We start from the raw sequence: 24,880 nt of genomic DNA, 5'->3' as shown, positions 1-24,880 counted from the left end.
TTTCTTAGAAGGCTAGAGAGGCTATGTTAGTTATAAAACATAAATTATTTGTTCACCTCATTTGGAAGTTTCCTGTATCCTTGGAATACTGAGAACCCCCACCCTACCCATGTAGTCATGTCTCTCCCTTACTCTTTCCAATCCCACTGTGTCTATAACTTTTAGTAATATTTGATTTTTTAGGTGGTTTTAAAATGTTTTTCATGAAGGAGAATAAAAAAAGTACAGAAAGGAAAAAATTCATTCTTCGCTTAATGCACAGAAGAATGTTCAAGCAGATAATGTAATTCTTGTTTCTAAAATAATATAATTCATTGAAGGTGTTTTAACACATGAAACATAGTTTCAAAACTTGCTCTAAATATTTCTACAACTCATATAAAAATAATATATAATACTGACATAAAATTTTCAGTTTTAAATTGTATACATATTCTGTGTTAGTTAACAGAAACAGTGTCAAAAACTTTAAATTGCTGTATGCATTCTATGCAGCAAACTCATTACCTGTGCTCTGGCTTTTTTTTCCAAGGAATTACAAAATCCTAAAAAGTGTTTAGGAAAAGCGATCTTTAGAGTAAGGAACATACCATTTCATATGTCACTATTTTCTCTTGAAGATGTGTAATCTGCTCTTCAAATTCTTCATTCTTCTTTTGGTAATTCTTAAGCAGACTTTCTTGTTCTTCTAGCTGTTGCTGATGTGAAAGTATCTGTTGCTTGGCTTGCAGTAAATCAGCAGCTGTGCAACTATGGCTGCTGTTCCTTAGGGCTTCACTTGCCTGCAACTTGAATTTTAAAGAAATAAAACCTAAAATACATCAGGTTTTTCAGAAAATGCTTGTGCCACATACAGAAACAGTGATCCTTACTTTCTTCTTCAACATCACAAGTCAAAGATTTCTAAGTTCTTTTAGAGGAAGTCAAACATCCTTATTCATTTGGGAAGACCAGCCAATAATTATTTCACATTAATTAAATATTCATGGTGAGGTAACATAGGACAGCAGTGTCTCAGATACATCAGTGTGTAGTAAAACTCACTACTCGCAGCTATGGAGCCCATAATCAGATTTTTAATAATAAAATCTCAGGCTTCAGAATATAATCCACTTAAAGCTCAAAATGAGCTATATAATGTGCTTAAACAGCACGAAATACTACAATATTCAACTGCAACACTGTAGTCTGTATGCCTGTGGCACCTCAATCACCATGCTTGTTAGAAGAAATGTCTTTCTGAAGCTTCACGTTGTTATTTAAACTACCTTTTAATAACACCACAAAGGAAGCTTTTATTCAGAAATGTAAGAACTGGAGTGTGAATCTGTGGCCCATGGAAGCTGATGGCTGGATATTTTGATTTCAAAGGGAACATTTCTGCCCAAAGCTCTGAGAACTAACTACCCAAGTATTTTTCCCCAGGATAACTGCCACAATTAAGTATTTATCAGAAGCTATTACCACATAATAGGAAAGAAAATAGACTAATATTTATAATTTTACAGTTAATTATTCTATACTGTGACAACAACTGTAGGACCAGGAAAATGACTGCTGATCTATGCTAAGAGGCTGATACTTGAAAAATGCACAAAATATTTTTTGCAGGAAGTAGCTATTTATGGCACCTCCAAACAACACAACTATTGTCAAACCCAAATAAATGTTGGCAGCTGTATAACTTACATGCTGAAACTGAATTTGCAGTTTTTGACTTTGCTCAGTAAGCTCCAAGAACTCCCTCATGGTTTCATCCTTCTCTTTCCGTGCCTGCTGCAGGTTAGTAGTGAGCTGAGTGATAATGTCATCTCTTTTTTTGATAGCAGCTTCAAATTCTTGCAGCTGTAAAAGATGAAATTTAAACTATTAATGCACATGAAAACTACAGTCAAAAATACTAGCTAATTTCAGTTAGGTAGGAATAAGTCATCCCTAACCTCTCTATTTAAAAGGTGTCTCACTAGTATAGTTTTTATATTTTAACAACCTTTATTTCTAAAAATTTCAGAAGGAGGGCTTTTTCACCCTCATTGAACAATACATGATCTCTCCATAAAATATAGTTAACAAATAACAAAATCTGAACTTTTAAGAAGGTTAATTAGTTAAATATATAACTTGCTTTTAAAATAAAAAGTGTGGCCACATAAACAAACCACCATAAAGGAAGCCAGAATATCTACTAATGGTGTTTGCACAACTACTCATGTTCACACACTTTTCCCACAATAAATGCAAGTTATATCACCTCTCACTTGAAGTGCAACAAACAGCATTCATTGTACTAAGTCAGGGTATCCTACACTGTGAACCCAGGGAAATCATTCATAACTACACAAGAAAATCAGTGCAAGCTGCAAAATGGATACAACATATTTAACAGATGAATCTTCTGTAATTTGTAATGATGAAGAAATTGTAAGAGTACAAAAAAATTCTTTGCTGTTTTAATTTTTTGTAGGATTACATTCAAGCAGTCAGAAATTCTACAATATGGAGTTGCAGTATTTTTGTGTGCATTTATATAATCATGTATCAGTATAAAGTTTCTTTCTCAATTTGAACTCACTTAAGGCTAGTAGAAGCCTCCTGTCTACATGCTGCAAATTTCTTAAACCATTAGTAATATTCAGTAAGTGCTTTGTTTACAATACTCCCCCAAAAAACCTTCTCCAAGTTATATGCTGAATCTTGGTTTTTAACATGGTAATGCTTCCAGATAAAGTTCTTTTATAACACTGGAATCAACTCCAAAAAAAGTGCACAGGCCTAATGAAAATACTAAATGTTTGTTATAGTAGAGAAAATCAGGAACAGATCAGGAACTTAAGAGTGCTACACCTTTGCTTTAGCATCTGTTCAATGAAATTGAAAATGTAAATATGTTAGTTCCAAAGCACATCATGTTATATAATTTTCAACTTTTTAAATTCAATCTCTGTTCTTGACAAAGGCAGAAATAAAGCACACAATTATCTTCTCCACTCCCCTTTTACAATTCTTTTGTTTCTTCTGAAAAATAAACCATACGAATTTCTCAACTGAGACACTACTCACTGTACCACTATAAACAAAAATACATTTCAACAATTAAAATATTATTGTACCACAGCCCCAAACCCGAAAACACTCAATTTTGTTTAAGTAAATTTTTATTTTATTTTAAAAATTGTAATTATACCCATTTTAAAAATGCAGTTTAAAAAAACATTTTCACTTTCTACTCTTTCAGGAAAAATTAACAGTAGTTACAATCATTAGAAATACTTATTTTGTTTATTATGCTATGATTATGACTATTATGTTTAGCACAACAGATACAAGACACAGTAATTAAAATTCAACACCAGACAAAGAAATAATAAACCATCTCTTCTGGGGCAACCACTTAACTGGTGCTATGGTGGATAAAATGACATCTATTATCACAGCAGTAGTAATACTACTACTACTACTACTACTAATAATAATAATAATGCAACAGTGAAAATAACTGAATATTAGGGTTTTTTAAATTTTACAGTACTTTGCAAAAAAATAGCAAAATACAGTGACATGACCTGAATCCAAATTAGGAGAGAGACAAGTAAGACATAAAGCACAGCAAAGCACTGACTTGAGTGCACTGCACCACTGGCTTAAACTGGAAGAATATTCTTTACTTTAGAACTTAAGTTCATATTCCAATGGTATTTTTAAAGTAAGAAATGCTTTCCTGTAAACTCAAATTATTAGGTGTTTTAGATTAAAACATTCTGACACTGTTGTTTTTGCATTTCACACTGTGAAGTCTGACATACAAATACATTTTGGTTCAGTTATATTATTCCTTAGGGAGTAAAACCTGAGGTTTTTTTGGTCGCGGAGGAGCAGGAAGACATTAAAGTATTTGCATAAGTAGAGAAGAATTAGGGCTTTTCTTGAAGAAAACTGTCTTTCCATTCCTAATTTGAAGAATCTCACTGTAAAGACAATTCAAATTTTAGTCACAAAATACAGAGAAAAAAGACACACAATGGAAATGCCATTCAAAGTAAAAGAACACATGGCATATGACTGAAAGAAATTACATGTACTTAATTCTATATCACACATTGAGTGCATTCTGAACAGCTACCATTAGTGTGAACTCTTTCCAGCGAGGCTCTGCATTTTTGCATGTAACCAAATAGCAAGCAGAAAGCAACATAAGGTAATTATACCTGTTGCAATCCTTCTGTACCATAGGCTGCCCTCATTTCTTCTATCTCTCTGCTTAGTTCTTCAATCTCTTGTTGTTTCCCAGCCAATTGATTCTCCATCACCTCTAGCTCTGTGTGTGAGTGCTGTATTCCATGCTCTGAATGAATGTCTCCAGCTCCAAATTCTTCTTCCTAAATCAATCCAAGTTCCTTTACATGCCAATTTTTATGTTTTATCACAGTAAATAAAGTCAAGCATCACATTCTGTACCAAATGCCACCTTAGAACATTAACATACAATAGTGCATCAAAGATCTTATTGCCATGGCAACCTCCTTTGTTAGTATAATTCACACCTCAAAAGCACTGACACAAAACGTTTCTGCCAGTGGTGCTCTATAAACTTAGCCTTAATAGATGGACTAAACTGGTTTGCATTTCAAGTTTAAGGATACACTATATTAATATAGCAAACAATGTAGATGTAGAGCACAGCATGCAAAGTATTAGTCAGCAACACAGTTTTTGTTCAAAACTGAGGTGTTTAGTATTCTCCATTAGTATTCCGATTCAATTTGCAATACTGTACCCTGATTAAGTCTGCAGGTATAGCTGTTCTTGTCACAAAACTGCAACCATTTACCTGTATAAAGACAATTTCTAAACACATTATTTGAAATAATTCTTGATTTTTATTTCCCCTTACTTGAGTCTTATGTGGCAATTTCTGCAGACCCACGGGAATTATTATGCTACAAAAATTTATTTCATTTGAAATACAAAATAGCTTTCCATATAGCAAATTGCATCAAAGTAAGCATAGATAACAGGCAAAACACCCAAAATTTCAAAAATAAATACTACTGTCTAAAACAAAAAACATTATTACCAATCAGCATCTAGAGAAAACAAAGGAATTCAGATTTAAAGGTCAATGCAAAGCTTTATCTTGTAAATCATTAAAACACAGCACTATTGCATTTTAAATTACATGTTTAATATTTTTATGTATTATTAAAGATAGTTATGCTTTCTGAAAGATTTTTATACACCACAAAATTTAGTCTTTCTGAAAGTCACCTATCTCTTGATCAGGGATGAAAGGCAATATCATAGATTTTCATTCTCAATTTGAAGGAATGTCATGAAATTGAAAAAAAAAATAATTATACATTCAACATAAGACATTCGAAAATAAATCCTTTTACTCACCTAACACTGCAAGGCCTTTCAGCTTCTATGAGAATTTTGGTTCTACTGATGGTACAAACCAAAACCAGCAAATCTCCAAAAGGCAAGCACAAGCCAAAGTAGCAGTTATAGGCAAAAAAAATCCAAATGAAAAGAGCATGCTGGGTACACATGAGTAGTGGTCAAACAAAAAGGCAGGCTCTTAAAGCAGCAGACCAATGTTCAAAAATGAGAAAGCAAGAAAAGCTGCATTTCTCCTCAGAGCTCATTATTACATCAGAGTCTGAAACAAAAATAATGGTACTAGAAATGGAAAGGCAGCATAGTATTTCAGATCCAAATACTATGTTTAAATCAAAAAAGAAGCTGCACTGCTCAGATGTCTGCATAGCCTGGATCAGGACTTACTTACAAACCACGCCTGAGCAAATCAATAAGTGCACTGTTATAAATGGGATCAATACAGTCATTGAATTTGTATTAGGCAAATGGACAAATCTGCATTAGAGAATTTGCAGAGCTGATATAGCGCCCTTTCAATTTCTGATTTTCCCAGTAAAAAAAAGACACCACAGAGTTTACCACTTTAGTTTAGAAGGAATAAAGAAAATTGCAGCAAACAGCAGTCCAGGCAGCTCATAGAGGCACTGTGTATCATTTGTGCATTGCCAGATGTTTGCTCTACTTTCAGACACACAAATGTCTTTGCAGTGCCTAGCACCAACATCTTTATTCAGATTTTGGCACATGTCCCAGATTAACAACACTAGTAGTTTAATAGAAACTACTATGAAATCCTTCCTTTCCCCTTTGCAACTCCCATTTTACTTAGGCTTAATTGATAAAGATGCAGTGTACAATCACTGTAATCTACCACAGTGGATACACTTCTCTTCCCATGAATCATGGCTATGTGTGACTATCAAAGATACTTTATAACAACAGCTAACAGGAAAGGCACAAAAGTCTTATCTCATTAGCTGTTCCAGACTGCTCAGCAGCTGAAAATTCTACAAAAGACCTTTAACTCTGAGAAGAGATTTTGCTACACACATTCAAATCAACTGTGTGGAATGCCAGAAATCCTGCTCCATTTCATGGGAGTGTAACTCTTTGACACCACGCAAGAGATGCACACAGTAACATGGTAATCCATGCTCTTCTCATCTGATACCTTCTTCTTTCAAATGTCTCCTGGCAAACTGTAAGTGGAAACATGACAAGGCAACAAACTGCACTGCAATCTGTGAAAAATACCCCAGCTAGGCAGCCACAGCAGGATGCTGTGTTGAGGGAAACCTTGGGAGTAGCCTGGCAACCCCTAGCATGACAAATTCTGCTGTGTAAGAGCAAACAGTTGGTAATGAGTTACTAGCTTAAAATATCTTAATTAAAAATTAATTTTCCACTCATCTGAAATATATGAATTCAGTAGTTCAGATGCCAACTTGAGTGTCAATTGATGGCTAAACAAGGCCTGCAGGACTCTTGTGTTTTGGATTATGGTCCCAGTGATTTACCCATTTAAAGATCTTCCGCAACTCTATAAATGCTCTTCATGTAGATTCTTATAATTCCTTCTTTAAAAGCTTTGCAGTTCACCTTTAAACTGAAACATTCTTATGCCTTATTTACTTATGATCTGCTGAGTTACATACCCCAGGAAACAATTAAACATTGAAAAAATCAAACCACATACCATTTTAACATAATGGAACCAAACAGTAACAAGAGCTCTGGATAAAATTGCATGAGTAAATAATCACAAAATAAGAACAGATTAAATTTTACAATACATTACTCAGCAGTCACAGTTTTGGTGAGCAAACAATATGAAACAAGTGAAGGTTATGCAAGTTTCAAAGGACATTATGTCTGATTGTTCTTCCTTCCTTGCATTTTCAAAATAATTCACAGAAATGTTATTTAATATTATAAAGTAAAATATAATCTGTAGTCTAACGGCTAAAAATAAAGGTTTCATTTCTATTGCATCAGTTAATACAAAGGCTTAAGGCAAATGAAAGGAATATTCTTTCTGAGAGATACAAAGAAAACCAACCTCCACCACGGGATTAAGGCAGTGATTCATGACAAATACCACCAGAGGTCAGGATTACATTTATGAAAACACTGTACCCTATCTAATGTTCCTTAGACCTTGGAACACTTGAAATTGTATCTCAAAAACAGCAGTAATAATATATAATGTGTAACTACTTACAACATTAATACCATTACTACAGAGATTTCCCTCTATAAATAATAAATTCATGCTCAGCATAAATCAATACATACTGTTCTACTTAAAAGACTTGTTTGATTTGGTAGTAGAAACATACAGAAGTATCTGGAACATATTAACAATTTTACCTCATGTTTTCTTTCCCCCTTCACCCATTATTGTACATTTTGGACACCTGACTCCTTCCTAAAAATTAATATTTAGACCTTGATTACTGCTTGTCAATGTTCTTAGCCTCTCCTGAATTTTCTAGTTATGCCACAACTGACTATATGGAACTTAGCTAAAATTAGCAATCAGGTTACCTTGGGAAAATTAATTTCACCATATTTTGGAGGTTTTGGTGGGGAAGGTTTATACTCCATAAACAAAGGTCATTTTTAGATTGTAGCGAAAATAGTTACAGCACTGTAACTAAGGTTAGTAACTTCTAAAGGAGAACTACTGATGACTTTTTAAAATATCAAGGCTTAATATATTTTTCTATATAGTAACAGAATAGCAACTGATTTCTTTATGCAGTAGTTAAGGTTGAGGTATAGAATTTCATTAAAATTTATAAAAACAAACAACTTTCTACACTTTGTATTAACCATCTTTTCAGAGATATACTTTGCATTTTGGAAAGAGAACAAAGAGGAGAAAAAAATGAGATTGAACAGCTTTTCAGTGATACCATAAAACTGAGGCTATGGAAAATGTATGGGGGCATCTTTACCTTACACAGTTATAAAATTCCTCAAAATTTCAACTGTTAGGAAAAGCCTAACTTCTCTTAGCTCTGAGTTCAAACCATAACCTTAAATAGCTAACCACCATTATCATTTAAGACCATGCAGGTAGGTGTCATTGCTGCTCACATGGAGGAGGAACTTGTCCCAAAAGACAAGCTGGACATATGAAGGATTTACCAGTTCTCAGTCAGCTACTACCTGGAAGAGTGTAGGTATTAGAAAGGTGGCTGAGCAAAACTGAACAAAAGACTGTATTTACAATAAACTTCCTTTGATACAAGAATTCTTACATAAATATACCTTCAGTTTTGCTTAGATGACTGTATTGCCTTAATAATAATTTTGTGTCTGGTAACTCTGCTAAAGAGGGAAATACCTTATCACTTAGTTTTATAAATTCCTCAAGAGAAGGGGCTGAAGAATTAGCACCATCTGATTTAATTTATCAACAACAACAAAACAAACTATTTACAACCTGTTTGAATTTGAAGCATGACAACCTCAATTCAACTTAATTTCTGGCAAAACCACAAAAAATAATAGAGATGTTCTAATCTATAAGGAAAAAGATGGATCAACAGGCCTATGTCTCTTAATATGGGTCTTCTTAGCATTCTGAAAAGGAAATCATGTACTTGGAAAAAAACATATGCTCAATATTTTATATATCTGCATAATTATGCTGTTACAGACAAAATTTAATTTATTCTCATCTTCCACTGAAAAGGCTTCAGATCATTATATTTACAGTGTGTCCATGAATGGAAACAGAGCTTTTAATTATAAATGTAACACTACAGCTGATATGAAACATATTGAAAATCAGCTCCTAAAATATTTGCATTCCTAAATGTGATGTCTCCCCATTTCAGACACCAACTAACTGTAATGAACTGAAATTAAAGAGTTTATTAAAGATGGCAAATCTGACAGCTTGAGCTTGCTCTTTATGAGAGCCAGTATCGTGCTTCTATTCATAAGTTTTGTGTTGCCTATTTATGTCTTAGAAAAATAACTCTCAGCAAGGTAAAAATCCTTTTCGCAGGAATAAGAACTGCCTAGTAATGCATCTGCCACTACATTTTTTAGGAAATTGGTAATTTTTGTAAGGAATATTCAGATATCTCAGTTCCTCCTATTCAGCAATTCTACTCTTCTGTGTCTTCAGTATTTGAAAATTTGGTCCCTAATATCCTCTGCGGATAACCTATGGGAATCTTTGGAGAATGAAGTGTTTAGATGTGGAACTTCATGTTAAAATGAGAGCTTTAAATTCAACTCAAACTGAAGCCCCAAACACTAGAATCAGAACACATCCACAATTACCACGAGGCATTATACCAGATGTTTTCTGTATCTTGTTGCCCTGTGCAAAGACATGTTTTCTTCAGCTTTTGCAATCAGTCTCCAGCACTGCTTCCTACCACCTTAGAAGTGGATCAGAATTTCATCCATTTCATACATATATATGTAATATGTCTCACTTGTCAAAATACATGAATATCAATGACATTGTCAACTGTTTTCAAGGGTTCATTCTTCACATACTGCAAATTCCATTTAAAAGTAATCACATACCATGGTGATGCATATTCTAAAAAGGTGCACTACAGTCATGGCAGTTCTTCAAAAGTATATCTGCTACACTCTTGACAGCAAACAGCAATGAGATTGATTTGATTTACTTCATCCCCTCTTCCTTGTTGCCAAGCTTAAGATTCTGGGTGTGTTTGTTCTAAACTGCTTAGCACAGAGAACTACAAAATAAAACCCAGACTTCCCCAACACAAAATGATTGTTTGAGACATGAAAACTTAGATTTTTAAATTAAAACCAATTCCTACTTTATTCAGATGTTCCATGGCCATTTCTTGCTGGCATGTTCTTGACCAACATTTACGCATGCGGCAGTCTACTCCTTACAAACACAACTGTTTTATCTGGCAGGACCCAAGTTCCACACACACAACGACCCTTCCATGTGACAGAGATGACTTGTAGATGCCAACGTGTGGGCTGACTCTGTCTAGCAGCTAAGCCCCTGTTCCACTCACTCATTCCCCCACCAGCAGGGTGGAAGAGAGAACTGGAAGGGCAAAAGCAACTGAAATTCATGGGCTGAGATACAGTCAGCTTAATAAGTGAAAGAAAACAAACCAGCCAAACAAGAAGCGATGCACAGGCAATCACTCATCATCTCCCAGCAGCAGACTGACACTCAGCCAGTCACTGAGGCTGCTTTGAAACTCATTAAAATGTAATCGACTTGTTAAATAGTCTCTCACAGAAAATTAGCAGAGATTATGCACAGCCAATAGTCCCATGGCAATACAAAGCATTCATACGACCTTAAGGATGACACTGCTACAACAGTTTATTTATATACTGCATTATTTATTACAGTAGCCATCCCATTATGGAGTTGACATAATGCTTGCTTTAATGGTACATTTATCATACCAGTAATAACATGGAACAGATTTGTCCATGTCTTTCTTTCCTTCTCCTTTTGAAAAACTATGCACAGCATTGCAGCAAACATGTAACAGAAAAGGTCGAAAGAAAAGTTAGGAAAAGCATTACTTCAGTCTTACCTCAGAACTGTAATCTTCTACTGTGGTGGAAATTTCACTTTCCGGCTAAAATAAAATATTAAAATATTTACAATGATGGCACTCTAAAAATACTAAGCAAGACATTTTCCATTTTACAGTATTTGAAAACACAAAGGTGTATGTGAATTTAATAAGAGTATATGTACAGCAATGGTCACCTTCACTTCCTTGAAATCCCAGCTTTAACAACGATATTTTGCTGTTGAACTATGATCACAGAAACACTATAATTACCTGATAAAATTTTCACACAGCTACAGGTACAAAATAATATTTTGAAAATTAAATTTACTTTTCTGGGATTTTTTTTTTGTTTTTTAAAAAGAACTGAGAAGTATCATGAAAATAACTTGTCTCTGCTATATCAATTTTACCTAATTCAAAACTTTGCTGGCTTAAGAACACAATTGTGTATAGAACATAATTTTCATACATGCAAGACTTTTGATGCTGACTAGAATTTTAAAACAAACACTCATCCTGCAGCTTCCATGGAAACCAAGGGCAAATAAGACAAAGAGACTCAAATCTTGTGATCTAATGAAGCAGAGGAATGAGGGGAACAAAGCCTTAAGAAACTGAGCACAGATGTACCATGGCAGATGCCTGAATGAAACACAGTGTATGCTGATGAACTACATAAACTGTAGTATGAAGTTTGAGAATCAAAATGTTCACGGGAAAAGATGCAAATTATGTATATAAGGAGCACAATCATGGAATAAGTGCACTTGAAAGAAAAACCTGAAAACTTTGAGAAGTGTCACCCTGAGTTAGAACTACTTGGGCAAAAATGATGTGCAATTAATAGAGCTTGTCCAAAATTCACTTAACAGGTTAGCCAGCCTCACATTAAATGCCTCAATTTTACATTGAGTTCTTTCAGGCTTATTTTCAAAGGAACACGGTATGTTTTGCATCAGAAGACATAGGTAAAATTTGGAAGGTCCAGGGTGTTTAGTTTTGGTTTTTTCAATGTAATTGACCACTCAGACCTCCTGAAGTTCTGCAGTTTTCACAAGCCTAACAACATAGATTCTACATATTTTGAATCCAATATGCAGGTCCAGAATGTAATTAACGTAAACAAAGGGTATTGTTTCACATACAGAGTGCACAATATTGCCTTAAAATATATATTTGGAAGTTAAAATTCATACAGTGCATATAGTTTTAAAAAATAAGAACAGGTCCACCTCAAAAATAAGACATGAACTGAAACAAAAATCAAAATTATGTTTTAAAACTCTATGGTGACAAGTGTTTCTGCTATGAAATACAAAATTAGTACTTTAAAATATTTCATTTTCACACAAATATATTTTGTTCATATTATTTATATTTATATCAATATTTGTGTATATATACATTCATCCAAAAAAAATTACATCTTGTTTGTAGTCTATGTCCTTGGTCTAGGACAAAATCCTCTGGAAGAAATAAAATCAGAGAAAACCACGTTATTCTTTTTGTAACAGGGATAACAAATATGGTTGTTATCTTCTTTGAATTTTTCATGGTTTGTTTCAGTTCAGGAGTTTTCACAAAGAATTATTAGAAGCATTCCTAGAGAAGCTCAGAAGAGTTACTAGAAATGTGTACATATATAGCTAGATCTAAGAACTCTTCAAGAAATATTTACATACAGCATGAAATATAGGCACTTCTCCAACATACAAAAAACAGGAACAACTAGTCCCACAGTTTTTCCTTGTAAAAATTCCTTTTTAAATTATAAAAACAGCCTCTTGTTCATAACGGAGATGAAAAATGAATTTGTACATCCTCACATAAACTACAGACAGATAAACCTAGTAGATAATTATAGAAAAAGGGAAATAATTTGTAGGTTGAAGCTTAGGCTGGAGTGAGAAAATATTAATTCTCATAGGAAGCTGATTTTTGAAAATAATTCTCTTGTTTTGTTATGGCAATTTGGCCAGATATGATATTTTTTAAAAAGTTAATACATTGCTGGTCCTTTCTGAATACCAATCTAAAATTAAAAAAAAAAAAACTAAAACATTTTTTTACAAAATCATCAAAACCACATAGTGTTCCATCAGTTTAGGTGTACAATGTTAGCAGCACAAGTAATCTTTCCAAACTGCCAACTTCAGTCCTGCATCTAGATAGTTATTTGCACGTTAAAACCAAGTCATTTTGCCAAAGGATTCTATAATTTTAAGGACAGAAAGATGGCCAAATGAACTCCAGATAAACGCACTGTCTCCTTTTCTAATGGGATCATCCAAACCCTGCTAAAAACCAGTTAAAGAGAATTAAATCCTATGAGCTCATGCATTACACCCCAGACTGCAAGACTTCATGATATTCTTTTGCTATCAGAATCTATAACATTACAAACAGTCAACATTTTACAGGCAGTCATCTTGCCCTCCAAGCATCTATGTTACTTCCTAAGACCTGACCAACTTTACTTCAAAAACAGTTCCTTCCATAATCAAGCTACCTGCTCTGTATCCTTCAATTCTTCTTTGGTGAACAAAAGTAATTAGGTTTTACATAGCTCATTTGAGCCACAGGGGTCCAGTCTCATTGGAAATAATTTCAAAAAATTCTTACTACACACTTCAACAGGACAACGCCAAGAAGGCTATTAATCAGGTCTCAATGCTCCATGGAATTTGAAACAGGTGTTTGCTACACCCTCACAGTTGTTTTGCACATATTCTGTTAACTGTGTCCCACAGTATTTTCTTGCTGCAAACACTCTCTTCTGGCAAAATACTTAACACCTTATTTAGTATTTTCTTCACTGACAATGTAGTTGATTGCTAAAATACAATGAAGAGACATCTTAAAGATTCTTTACAGACAACTATCTCCATAAATTCTGCAGATGGTACCTTTAATGATAACAGTATTCAGAAAATTTTTAAAAGTTCTGTCTATGTACTTCAGAGGAAATACTACAAAATGATACAAAAAAAAAAAAAAAAAGAGTATCGGCCTGTGGAATACAGTAGGCCCATTTTAGAGTAACTTGTTTCTGTATGCAGTTAAGCACTGCTCACAAGTCATGTTCTTGGACACTGGGCATCCAACAATACCCCAGGATTCACAAAAGAACTCATATACAAAACTGGCCACAAAAACTGCAAAGTGATTTCCATATTTCTTTGGAAAATTTCCATAGGTGACAATAAAACATTTTGCAAGAACCAATATACAGTTGGTTCTAAACTACTTGAATTGCAATGGATGAAGGCATAGACTGACTATTGATGGAACAGAATTCTATCTGAAGGAAACTGCTGACTTTTTTTATGACTTCAGTGAAAACTGTCACAAAAACGTAACTGTAACAAAAATGTAAGAAAAGGATGGATTAATTATGGACCAAGTTATTTTGACTTGGTCATTTTCAGATGGGTTTACAGCGATTCATAGAGGATCACAAATAAGTCTAATTAAGGAGACCATGACTAGAAGTGAGGCAAAGAGAATGCAAACAGAATATCCCAGGCATAAAACCTTCTCTTTAGGTAATCCTGAACTTTATGGGCCTTTAATACTTGTAGAACATTCTAAATATGAAGGGCTATTCTTTTATATTGCCTTATCACGTCTTCCTTAGCTCCTAATATCAAAAACCATTCAACTCAAATTCTCTAGTAATTTATGATCTAAACCAATTTACTATGATCAAATTGAAACTGAGTGCATTTTAGTGGAGATAAACTGCTGCCAAAACTGATATAACCTGCAGCGAGGTACTGAACTCTGCAGTGTGTAAACCTCTGATGGTATCAGAAAACACCATCAACAGTGGTAACCTACGCATTCAATTAGGTTTCTATTCTTTGGTAACATGGCTTTATAAATGTTTAATCTAAAGTGAAATACCCTGTAATTGCAGAGACCATTCTCCAATACAGCTAATTTCTGTGCCAGTAAATCTATTATATATGAGTATTTTATGAGTATTTCTAGAGATAAAGGAAGGCGTAATACCAGAGGTTGTCTTATGAATCAAATAAAATTGACAAGTTATCCTGGTAATTTTCTGGCCAGATGGTGAATAGAAAGAATGACTGGCTTCAATCAGAACCATATGCTGCTGAGAATTTCCTACCTTCTCTTGCGGCACTGCCTTTACTACTGAACAGAATATTTCCAAACGTTTGCTTTTCTCCATTCTTCAATTTCAAAACGTGTTCCAATGGATGGTGTATTATCTGAAGAGACTGGTCTAATTTTGCTACATTTTATTTATCCATATTTTTTTCCAATTCCTCCACCTTGCTGTACATTCCAGAATAGCTCTTTTCTAGTCAAAGTCCTTAGATGCTCTTTGCTTTCATGCTTCCATCACAGGAATGTCTTACCACATTCACCACTTATGCCTTTTCTCACTGAGGCATCCTCACTGTTTCTCCATATTGCTTACATACTTTCTGATTTCTCTCACTTTTCTTCATCAGTTCTCAAGAATCCTACCCAGAGTCTTCTTCTTAATCACTTGCTGATCCTTGTCTGTCAAAATCTCAGACACTAAAAACTGGAATACCTTAGAGAAATGAAACAAGAACATGGAGCTTTACCACTTTACAACTGTTAACTTTACCACTTTACAACTGTTAACTGTTAACTGTTAACAGTTAAGCTATTCTAAAACTATTACCAAAAGGACGTTTAAAAACCAAAAGACGAGTTACTAATCCAACTTTAGTCAATTAGCAGGTATTTTTCATCACAGAACTTTGAACTTTTCTTTTCTAAGAAGCTTTGTATAATAGCTTTTACTACCCAGGTAACTCAAGGACAATTTTACTGTGACACAGGTTAATTAATTTCGTTTGCTTTTCTGGCATTAAGACATTCTTGCAAAGCAGCGTGCTCCAATCCATCCTTTCAAGACTTCCCAGAAAAGGTGATCTCAACAATTATCTACCTTAGAAGTGACTTTTGTTTTCTTCCATTTTTAGCTACAGAAGTCACAAAAAGAAGCAATCCTAAACCTAAGATTTTAATTGATTCCGGCTCATTTTATTATGTGGTCTAGGTTATTTTTACTTCTATATAGAAAAGGACACTATGAATGTCAATACCTAAGGGACACTATGGATGTCAACATCTAAAGATATCAGGGTGCAACAGAATAAAGACAAAAAATATTCTCTTTGTGAAAAAAAAAGACAAAAAGCATTCATGAAACAAGAGACCCAATAAATATAAATACCAATTAGCACTTCTCTAAGAAATCTTGTAAATTGTTCCTCCAACAGTGGATGGAAACCTTAGAGATTACAAATGAGTTCAGATGGAACGTAAAATGTAATGGCTAAACAATGATAGTTCTTCCAGAGCTCTTCCAATTAGTTTCTGCAACTGAAGAGAACACAGGGGGATAGAGGAACGCACCCTTAGGAACACAGAAGGAAAAAAAAAGGAATTGGATGACTGCAAAAAAAACCTCTTTGTACTCTAAACACTTTTGTCCTTTCTGAAAAGAAACTCTTCTGCCTTCACAAGGGAAATAAGCTCTCAGAGGAGTATCTCTCACTTTCTGATATTCACATTGAGTAAGAGAACCCTTTTTTACTTGTATTTGGACATGCTAATTCCCCTGGGGACTTAAAATCATATTAGAAGAACTGCAGGGAGATAAACTTCTACCCACAAAACTACCACAGAGAAGCCCAGCCAAGAGTTTTAGATAGACAGGCAGTATAGTCAGATGTTCTGAGTCTGTATTTTGTGGTACAGAAAGAACAATTCTAAATATCAGTTCCAGTAAAAGATGAAATAAATAAGTAGAATCAAAGTTTAGCTAGAAAATGATCCTGGATAATGCTTCCAGTAATCCTGTCTCACTCTTCTGACACAGCAACCTCCATCGACTTAATTTTGGGTGAAAAAGCAAACAGCTCAAAGCTGTAATTCTCCATGGCAGAGATTAGCCTGAAACTGCCTATTACAGTGGCTGCCATTTCAACTCAGCAAGCTCCAATCCAATTACTGTAATACAGGCTCTGGGTCCAAAATCACCGCACTTGTAAAACTAAAACCAGTAAATTATGAGATTCACTGAAACACTTTCAGAGTTTTTCCCCTTCTATTAATATTGCAAAGACTTTAGCCATCACCTTCCAACTACAAAATACCAATTATTTATTTAAGTAATATGAGTAAGGAAGCTACAGACCACATTTAACAAAGAAAAATGATCTCCCAATTGGGAGGAGGGTGTTTTTTCTTTTTTGTGGAAATGAATACTGGTATAAAAGTCACGAAATAACTCAAGAGAGTCAAGTTACAGATTCACGTGATTCTAATGCTTAGTCTTTGAAAGCTACATTTTAAAAAAGAAACAAACCACCTCCATCAGCAAACCAGAAACCCCAATGCATCTCCATATTTATTTACTTAAACAAAAGACAAGTTGCTTTGGAAGTAAAACAGACCTCAGAAAAATCATACCCCATCTTAAGATATATCATACACACATTCTTTAGCAACTGAAATGCAGATATTTTTCCAGTTCTAAAATCATCTCTGTCTTGCACTGTATGCATTTAGAGGCCAACACAGGCCACTAGGACCAACCTGATCTAATTAGACCCACTCTGAGCACAGGATCAGACCAGACAACCTCAAAGGCCCCTTTTAACCCAAGTTATTCTATGACTCTGTACTTTACCCTGTTTCTCCCACTGTACTAGAGATACTTATTCTAACAAAGGAAATACATTAGCAGAGTCCATCTGCAACTTCAAAATACATTTGATCAAGGAAATAACTTCATACAGTTGTCCTATTTATGCAAACTATTACACCATTAAAACAACAATTTAAGTGATTCTAAACACCTCTCTTCCCTAGCAGTCTTCTCTCATTAGCTGTATATAATCTGATTCATTCAATAAAATATATCTTTCCCTTTTTCTAGAAGGCAAAGAAGTCATACCTTGATCTAAGAAAATAGTTATTTTGCTATCAAATTTCTTACCTCCTCCAGGAAAATCTGAGTTGAAGAGACAGTTCTATTGAGTTACTACAGTTTTGAAATCCTAACATGAGCTTTCTAAGAATTAAAAGCTACATATTAAAGGCACATAACTACAAGGTTCAAAATGTCTAGTGTATTGATATATATATATATTACTGATATATATAATCTAGTGTATTATAGGCTTAAAACTGTAAAATAAATTGATCAATTACTTTACAAGTTTTCATTTGCATGTATGATTTAGTCCATCTGCCTCTCCATCATGGTAAGTTTGGGGGTTTTGTTAACAAAAATGCAAAAACATTTCAAAAAGTGTAATTTCTCAGTTAGTCCTCAGTTGCTGGAAATTCAATAATGGAGCCAAAATTGTTACAAATGGACTATCCCAGCACAGGACTGGCAAGTCAAAATGCAGAGCATTTATCTGTACCACATCAAAAATTACTCTATTCATCTGCACAGAGGTGGGATTTTGCATTGAGATGCCTCCTCAGAATGTCACTCATGTAATTGCAGAAGCACTGGTTTCAAAAATGGAGGAAGTTATTTTGTAAATAATATCAGCCTTTCTTGTCCCTTCTATCTGTAATGACATTACATGAATTCTTGTCCACTTAGAACTTAACTGGACTGCCACTGTATGTCACACAGCATCTTCCAAACTTCCCAGAGCAAGTACTTTCAGCCAACGGTAACCAGAATTATATTTCATTAAGTAGTAAAAGTAGAGTAACTGTTCTCCAATCTCTTAAGCCACTCAGATCTCAGTAGTGATTTCTAAATTCATTCTTTGTCCTCATTAACCAGAGTGACTCAAATTCCATCATGAATACAAGAAAGATGTTTATTTTAGTTTCACATTTTGGTGTAGACATAAGTGCAGAAACCAAATATCCACTTCAATCCACAACTTCTAATAAAACAAAAATTAATTTATGCATATTTAAGGAGTATAGCAATACGAACACACTTTCCATACCCTACAGGGAACTGACTACAATAAAAAATTATGCCAGTAGACAAGTAGAAAGTGTCTTCTCTGGACATACTAAGTCAGACAGAAGAAGAAGGGAAATAGTGTGCAAAATCTCATCCAATTCCTTTATTTCCACTCTCAAAATGAATGGATTATTTTATGCCCACTCACCCCAAAAGTGACTGTTGCCTGAGACAAACTTACCTCAATGGTGTAAGCTGGGGTGTGTTTGATAATTTCTCCACTATGCAAAGTCCTGATAATAGCAAAGTCAGCAGTAGCAGCTCCTCCCCTTCGACTGCTGCTTGTGGATATTTCATCACTTCGAGATCGATCACTTTCAATCCCATCTTGTATTGATTCTTCATCTTTGATGTTTGCTGTTTTCTTCTTCTTTTTCTGCTTCTTTGATCCATTTTGACCATCAGTTTGTGCCTTCCGCTGCCTAAATTGGGCAAGCTGTAGAGAAGACAAAATCTTGTTAAAGGTGAGTTTTCCTCTTTATTACTAATGACATCCTCTACAAAGCCTTACCCACTATTCTACAGAAAGCTTCCAATTAATCACTAATGAAAACACGGTGGAAGTTAGTATTGCATATGTGAGACAGACCCAGATTATTTTTCCATTTAGATACTTTGCTTTGACAAAATCTTAAATGTAAACCAACACCCAGTTAATTAATTCCTTTTCAGTTTCATACTCGAAAGTTACTGTTCCATAGACTGATACCTAAAAATCAAGACATTCAAAGGTAAAGGTACAAATGTCATTATAAAGGACAAACACAATGAAATAACCTCATCTCATTTTTCAATTTCATAGGAACATTAAAATAATTTACAGAAATTCCTTTTAATTTTTATTTCAGGGACAGATAAAAGCAAACTTCTCTTAAAGCAAGTATCATATGAAGCTTTTAAAAAAGTTTGCTATAACACAGTTACTGAAAACACAAAGAAATAGCAAAGTGGCAAAATACTTATTGAGGGAATACTCTAAAACCAGAAAGTGAGCAGATTACAAGACACACTACCTTGTAGCAAAACATGCTGATGAACAAAAAGTCACAGGTGAGCCAGGCACACAGTTTAAAAACCAATTAGTATATAAGCTATTCAAATACAGTAAGACACTGCCTTTTGAAGAGCTTATCACTTTTAATCACTTTACAGTGGTTTACACAAGAAAATCCATTTATTTTTTTTTTCTTAACAAGAACAGAAGTTTTGTTCAAATAAGTAAAACAAGCACATTCGGGTTTACCAATTAAAATTCAAAACTAAAAAGATCCTATCAATAAAATCTGAAAACAAGAATCATTACTTTCCAATTGAAGCATCCAACATTATATACTACATTTCATACATGAAGCTCCAGCACACAAATAAAGACCCTAAAACTTTAAACTTTCAACATCAACTAATACTCAAATACCATGTTTTTTTTAATAAACATGCTGCAATTGTAAGAAAACAAATATAGAAAAGACAGCATTTGCTTGTGATATTCACCAGTCGAGAAAGCCAGGCTTCCATTCAACTTCTTCAGGAACATCCAAAGTGAACAGGACACACGGATCCCTGTTCCCAGTCACTGTTTGGTTACAGTGGAAGATGCCACCTGAAGGGCTTTCTAGCTCTCACTGGCCCCAAGAGAGCTGAGAAGCCCCAGTCTAAATGCACCACTGAGAGATCAGCTCTGACATGTGGCTGGTTTATGCTTTTGTCCTTTCATTTGTATTTCTTTGTGGGTTTCTTCAGCCTCCTCTCCTTTCTTAGGACGACAGCTTGGCATATGGCTTCTGCTCTGTTTAGAGGAGAAGGACCTGAACATGTGCTGAGCCAAATATGCTCACCTAAGTACTTAATACTTACCTCCTCCCTACTACTTTTCTAATTAGTTCAACTTTGTGATTTTTTTCTATTTTTAAAATATGTATCTTTTGTTATTTAAAAAAAATCCAGTAAATTCAAAAATTCTAAACAAGAAAAGAAAGGTGTCCTTCTACTTCAAAGTTTAAGAGAAAAAAACCCCCAAAAGGGCCAATCAACCACCCCTAAACCCAACTAAAGAGAGATTAAGTTTCTCAAAATGATTTGGTTTCTCAAAAATAGGAAGGGAAAAGATTTCAGTTGTTCGCTTAGGATATTACTACATTCTCCTCCAAAACTGTAAGTTTATCTCAATAAAATACTTTCAGTTTGTCCAAAAGAAAAGCAGAATTTGTTCAAATGTTTCAATGATAGAAAGCAAACAACCTGACTTCAAGTGTATCTACAGAAAGATTTTGCTTTTTTAATGTTTTATTTCTAAGTAATAAACAACATATAGTGCCACTGGTCAAGAACTCTCTTCCCCAACTTAATTGAAATCTTCTGTAATGGAAAGTTAAGTTGGCTTTTTAAAAGCAGCTTTACAGTCTTTATTTGTCTACAAAATTAGATGTGTAGCTCAAGGACAAATGAATCACTCCTTGTCTCTCTTCAAGTATTTTGCATATTTCAACTGAAGCATCTGGGCATGGCAGATTTCCCTCCTTTCAAACTTGTCGACTTTCACTTCTTCAGAATTAACAGATTAAAACCTACTATGGCAGTTATAAGCAGATCCTGCTTTTTTTCTGTTTAAACACTGATAAAGAAGAGCACATATGAAAGCTAAACACTTGTGAACATGAAAATGTTACATTCTTGTATTACACAAGTTCTCAACTGACAAATTCCACTTGAGGATCTAAGACTTTGGAAATAACTGCACTAGTAGTGACGGATGCATGAACAAATCATAGCACTTTTAACCCCACACATTCAGGTACACAAAGAACTGTCCAGCTACTAATGCAATATGACTTTAAATTCATATTTTTAATCAAATTTTAAAAGCTAGAAATAAGAGAAGCACCACAGCAAAAAGCAACTGCTGACCAAACACATTTTGTGATGCTCATATCAAAACAAGGGAGTCTTAGATACCAAATTCCTTCTCGTGAACTACAGTCGAGGATCTATCATTGTTCCAATGACAAGCAGGGAAAAGTCCACAGCAGTCATGGGAGCCAAGGAAAACAAATTCTTTAGAACTAAAAGAAGTTCTAAAATTAAAAATACTTCCAATACTAATTAAAAATACCTCCAGATTTTGTATTTCTAGAAAAATAGATTGTACTGGTGTGAACAAAATGTGAAACAAATACACTCTGATACAGTGCCTTATCCTGTCTTCCAGACACACCAGCTTAATTATGCCACAACTAAGCCTATGGAGAACTTAATGCTGCTTCCATCAGTTCTGAATCTGCAGTTTTGAAACAATTCAATGTCAAGTCTCTGCTGAGTTACAAAACTTGCAAGCAAGAGCCAAGAATGTAAACGCGGGAGGTACTCATGGAGGAGGAAGGATGCAAGGAAACAGAAGCTGAAGGACATTTAGAACAGGCTCTCTGAGAGCCAACAGAGAATGAGCACCTTATCCTGGGAAAGCATCGGGAACACAGTCAGCCATGATCCACTTAACACATTTCTAGCACATATGAAAACCAATCCAGAGCATTTTTAACACTATTGACCTGTCAGGACATTGCCTCCAGCTTGTCCCATCATGCAGGTAAGATCTTGCTTGGATCCTGCAAGCAGTACTGAATTCTGTTAAAAATTTCATCTGTATTTTTCAGCAGTAAAGAACAATCTATTTCGCTCCTTGACTCTCAGCTTTTGCAACTAAATAAACGAACAACTTGCAATTCCCAGCTCACAGGTTTTTTCAAGTCCTGCTTCTGGGCAAAACCCCAAAACTGTTGGAAACAGGCATGTTCACTTCATAGCATTTAGAAAAAAAAAATTATTGTCTGAAATATTCCTATCAAATCTCCAGCGTACAATGAACCAAGAAAGAAAATATGTTTCTTTCCTTTTAATGCATAAAAAGGGACAATAAAATTGTGCAGGAAGAATTACTTGGTAATTTCCAGATTTTCAGAAGTGTCATTTACAACAGCGACTCAGCTTTACACCAGTTTGGAAAATGGATATTAGCAATAAATTCTGTCACAAGATGTTGTTTCTTATAAACAGAAAAATACTGAGAGTCACCAGTGTTTTTTCATTCTCTTGTAGTCACAAGAGAGCAGCATGCAGACTGACAGTAGGTATACTTTTCAAAACAATTTCCCGCAGCAAAAGAATAATTGAATAGAAGAACTTAGGTATTTAGATGATATATGCATTCATCCAGTTCTAATTATAACTTCCTACTAATTAATCCCAAATCAATATACTAGAGCACCAATTCCCACATCACAGACTGCACCAAAATTACCAACATCCTGGTACAACATTATTTTCACTTTTAAATGCCAGTATGCTCCAACTGGCAGAAAATCAGAAATGCAGAGAAGAATCAATCGCTGTTAGGAACTAAATACTTACCCTTGGGACAGAAGGGAACTAACTTGCAGAGTGAAGGGGATTACTTGTGTAAATCATGTAAGTTATGACAGTTAATGTACTGCTATAATTACAACAGCAGCATTATTTATTTATTCAGCTACTTTCAGCAGATTCTGACCTCTGGCACTTGCACCAGCAATCTGGATTGCTGGGTAACGCTGCCCATTGATTAGTTTCAAATATGGTCTGACTGAATTATTTCTAGAGTAAAAGTCCATGGTAAAACAAAATTTGGCTCCAACATAATGTGAAACTTAATCTCTTAAGCACTTTTTTAAAAGTCTGAACAAAAGCTGCAACATTTAATCACTGCCTATACACCAGTAGAAGACAATACTGAAAAATATCCCTGAAAAGCAATGAGCTATATTTGTAAAGCATCAAAAGCTATATTTTTAGTTCACATGCATAAAATACTTTTTAGAACAGAAACACATTCTGCACCATTTAAAACTGGATGTTGCTTTATGAATGCTTGTTAATCCTTAACATTCTCAGATAAGGTAAGAGATCTGGACAGCCTCATTTTCAGAGATATTACAGTCAACAGAAATTGAAAGTGCTCAGTGCTTCCAAGGAAGAATGCTAGGAAATAGTATAAAACATATTTGCTGCAGTTTACTGAAAGAAATGACTTCTAATTGTGAAGAAATTCATAGCACATCCTGTACAAGTACAGCTGTACAGTCACACTTCATGTACCTGTAAACAAACACTGTTAGATCCAAACTTCAACTTTCTAAAATCAAACTCATTTCCATTTCACAGCCACAGAAAGAGAAAGATCTGTTCATCTCTCACAGCTTCTCAAGTACAAACCCCTATTTCTTTGTTTATATTCATTCAAAGAAAAAGTATAAAAGGATGAGTCACAAACTTAAAGACTGACAACAAAAAGGAACCTCAGACAAGCTGCTACAAGCAAGTAATTACACTTTTTTATTTTTACACAGTACAAAAAGAGCATGAATGGAGATTCACATCATGATTTTGCATTTCTCAACTACTATAACTTCAAAAGATGTTTCAGACACTGCTTAAACTTCAGATTAGTAAGTCCTCACAGACAGGGACTTGTTCTTTGTCAGAAGTTCTCAAACAGTCTGGTGTCCAATGAGAAATGTTCTGTGCTGGCCCAGGTCATATTTAGATCACTCATCCAATGTAAGAAGACAAGAACTTCTGAATCTTCTGGTCTCTAGCTAAAAACAGTAGTTAATGCCTGAAAGACATTAACTAGCCCTGTAATATTTTTTATAGATAATTTGGATGATAAAACTGAATACATCTTAAGGAAGTTCATGGATCACAACATGGTGGAAAGCCAGATATAGCAGAAGGAAGAACCACCATACAGTGAGACCTCAACGTGCTGGAAGCTGAAGCCAACAAGAACTGCATGTGAGTTAATAAAAATAAACCTCACGTCCTGCACCCAGGATGGAATTATTCCACATCACAGAGCAGCTGGGGACTGACAGGGGTGGTGTGTAGCTCTGCTGAAGAG

General features: G+C 34.6%; 1 protein-coding gene across 4 annotated transcripts in view; it reads right to left on the bottom strand.

The window, feature by feature from the left end:
• Positions 1-24,880, bottom strand: part of AKAP9 (A-kinase anchoring protein 9) — a 106,260-nt gene that overhangs the window by 61,289 nt on the left and 20,091 nt on the right. For 2 of the 4 annotated variants that reach the window (XM_064704280.1, XM_064704281.1), the window contains 6 exons: positions 19,130-19,384; positions 10,950-10,994; positions 4,775-4,828; positions 4,206-4,376; positions 1,690-1,845; positions 591-788 (listed from right to left, as the gene is read on the bottom strand). In XM_064704280.1, the coding sequence (XP_064560350.1) occupies positions 591-788; positions 1,690-1,845; positions 4,206-4,376; positions 4,775-4,828; positions 10,950-10,994; positions 19,130-19,384 (879 nt within the window). The remainder of the gene's footprint in view (positions 1-590; positions 789-1,689; positions 1,846-4,205; positions 4,377-4,774; positions 4,829-10,949; positions 10,995-19,129; positions 19,385-24,880) is intronic. The other 2 variants (XM_064704283.1, XM_064704284.1) reach the window with 2 other exon arrangements.

This window comes from Zonotrichia leucophrys, chromosome 2, assembly GCF_028769735.1.
Source record: "Zonotrichia leucophrys gambelii isolate GWCS_2022_RI chromosome 2, RI_Zleu_2.0, whole genome shotgun sequence".
NCBI classification, from domain to species: Eukaryota; Metazoa; Chordata; class Aves; order Passeriformes; family Passerellidae; genus Zonotrichia; species Zonotrichia leucophrys.
The sequence above is the reverse complement of the archived record's forward strand: the minus strand, read 5'-3'. Positions and strand labels throughout refer to the sequence as shown.